The sequence below is a fragment of the Perognathus longimembris genome, chromosome 18, assembly GCF_023159225.1.
Source record: "Perognathus longimembris pacificus isolate PPM17 chromosome 18, ASM2315922v1, whole genome shotgun sequence".
Taxonomy (NCBI): Eukaryota; Metazoa; Chordata; class Mammalia; order Rodentia; family Heteromyidae; genus Perognathus; species Perognathus longimembris.
Window position 1 is genome coordinate 27,572,981 of NC_063178.1, and position 2,905 is coordinate 27,575,885.

Here is a 2,905-nt window from a genome sequence, read left to right on the forward strand (position 1 = left end):
CTTCCATCATTGTAACAAAACCCCTAAGAGAAACAACCTAAAAAGAGGGCAGATGTATTTGGATTCATGGTTTCAATCCAAGTTCAGCTGACTCTATATTTCTGGGCCTATAATGTGGAAAAATATCATGGCAGACTGACATGTAGATTAAAAAAAAATCTCCTTGCCTTATAGCAAGCATCTAGAAAGCAAAGAGAGTCAAAGGCAGGTTCTATTTTTCTGGGTCTGGCCTTCTAGTGGCCTACTTCCCCCACCTTCCACAGCAATTCCACCCCTCTCAATCATCTATTAAGAATTTGAGTCCACTAGTGGATCAGTGAAGGCAGACTTCACTTCCCCCGATCACTTTCCTGAAGTTCTATCTCTCAGCACTGTGTTTATCCTAGAGCCAAGCTCATTCATGCTATAGAAGACTGTTTTCTTTACTAATCCCTAAGTGTATATATATTATAAATCTGTGCTGTTCTCTGTCATTGGCCACAATGACTATTGATCACATGTCTATTACACATGGAAGTATTTTGTGAGTGCAGATAAAAGAATTCAGAAAGACCATATGGAAAATGGAAAACTGGCCAATAGCATTTAAAAAAATTATTGGGTTAAAAATGTTATTTTTAAATTATTTTCATCTGTTTATTATCAGATGTGATTATTAGAAAATTTAAAACTTGTTTGCGATTTACATTCTGTTTCTACTATTGGGTGGTTTTTGTTGGTAGTAAGCCCCTTTCTACTTTTGCTTTAATTTTTGTGTTTTTCTTCTTATTTTCTTTATGTTGTATTATGTTGTGCCAAAGAGACTGCTTGACTACAATAGAGAGACTTTAGAGGGCCGAAGGAGAGAAGTGAATGAATGTATTTCATTATATTCAATGTATATTATGTTAAAATTAAATTATGTAACTTGAGGGTAGGGATGAGATGGGTGGAAATGGGAGAGAACAATGGAAGGAGTGACATTGATTGAGATGCACTGTACTTAAAACCTGACATGGTATTGAAACCTCTGTACAACATCATCATCATCATCATCATCATCATCATCATCACCACCACAATGTTCTTTGGATATACTGCGAATGGACTGGATCAGTGAGCAATAAGAAGGAAAGGATCAAAGACAACCTCCTAGATTTAGAATCAAACTGTTCAATTTTTTTAAGCAACTACAGAAAGCCCTTATTATATTTGTTCAAAGTAACTAATGCTATTGAGGAAAAAAAAACACTCAACGACTCCCCCAATACGACTTTCAAAAGCAACATATCATACTTGATTTTCATTAGAATGTAGTAGTGTTTCACACCATTAATTCAAAACCCAAGACTCAGATTTTATGCATATGTATAAGTATATATAAAAAGCAATGCAAACAATTATTGAGCTTCATCTTCTGGACAAGAATGCCAAGTTAGTCTCTCTTCATAGAAAGCAATCACAATCTGAGGACCACTTAAATTTGCCTCTTTTGCCAGCACCAAGTGAGTTGCAGCTGAATCTTTCCATTTCATAAGAAACATAAATTCTCCACTGCTGTCTGTGGCACCAATGATTCGTTCAGGATCCAGAACCCTGGCAAAGCTCTTTGGTTTGTCAGCAACATCTCTTTTCTTCTTTGATTTGCTATCATCAGATTCACTGTGTGATAACGATTTTCTTTTTGTACCATCCTTTTCTTTACCAGCTTTTTGAGAATTAAGAAATGCTTCAATTAATTCTGGACAATCTAAATTTTCTTCAGGTTTCCAAGTATTATCAGCATCTCTAAATCCCTTCCACTTCAGGAAATATTCTACCTTCCCATTCACTACATGTCGGCCCAGTACTTTTCCTACAACAAATTCTTCAGGCTCTGCTTCTTCAACTTTTTTACTCTTGCCATTCTGTTTCTTTCCCACTTTTTGCAATGTAGTCTTGTTAGAGGCCATTTTTTTTTTTTTTTTTTTGGCCAGTCCTGGGGGCCTTGGACTCAGGGCCTGAGCACTGTCCCTGGCTTCTTCCCGCTCAAGGCTAGCACTCTGCCACTTGAGCCACAGCGCCGCTTCTGGCCGTTTTCTGTATATGTGGTGCTGGGGAATCGAACCTAGGGCCTCGTGTATCCGAGGCAGGCACTCTTGCCACTAGGCTATATCCCCAGCCCCATTAGAGGCCATTTTTAATTATAGGTTTGAAGAGCTATTATTTACCACCTCAGATGCTCCAGTTGCCCAAACTGTTCAATTTTTTAAAAGCTATTTTCAAGTAGTTATAGATTAATGAATCTGACTTCTTATAGTCCAAATTCTCCAAGAGGAAGAGGTTGAAGCTTGTCACTGTCAGATAGTGTGATGTAAATAATGACCATTCTCTCTCTGCTGTACACCGTATTTATTTCTCATGCATTTGTGGAACTCAGGGCTGGGCTGATCTCGGTTAGGCTGGGCCTCTCAGCGCAAGTTGAGCTTTGATGCATGTTTATTGTAACATTCCACCTTGAACACAGAGCAACGCAGGAGGGATTGGGGAACCATCATAATTAATTCTATGGACACCCCATATTACATAGAGCATTGTATTATCAGCCTCTGTTGGGACTACCTATAGCCGCTCGTGTCCATATTATGTTGTTCAGAGAAAGTCAGTGATCAAGTTCCATGTCGTGGGATTATGCACCAAACTCTGCTTCCTCCAGTTCTTGATATTTTCTCTAGTGTGGGTATTAACTGTTCTCCACAGGCTCATTTGTACAAGGCTCCGTCAGCAATGTGGAGCTGTTGGGAACTGGTGGCCTAGTTGGAGGTCTTGTCAGTGTGGGATGCCCTCAAAGGGATTGTGGGATCTTCGTCCCTTCCTTTGCCTTTCACTCCTTTTCACGCTGGCCACTGTGAAACAAGCCGTTTTGCTCTTCAAGGTGCTCACAGCC

The 2,905-nt window shown here is 39.4% G+C and overlaps 1 protein-coding gene across 1 annotated transcript; it reads right to left on the minus strand.

The window, feature by feature from the left end:
- Positions 1-1,245: 1,245 nt before the first annotated feature.
- Positions 1,246-1,931, minus strand: LOC125367187 (chromobox protein homolog 3-like). Its single transcript, XM_048367808.1, has one exon. It carries the CDS (start codon positions 1,929-1,931, stop codon positions 1,380-1,382), a length of 552 nt encoding a protein of 183 aa, XP_048223765.1. The 3' UTR covers positions 1,246-1,379.
- Positions 1,932-2,905: the final 974 nt, after the last annotated feature.

Coding starts and splice junctions, on each gene's coding strand:
- LOC125367187 (XM_048367808.1), bottom strand. CDS start 1,931: ATGGCCTCTAACAAGACTACATTGCAAAAAGTGGGAAAGAAACAGAAT.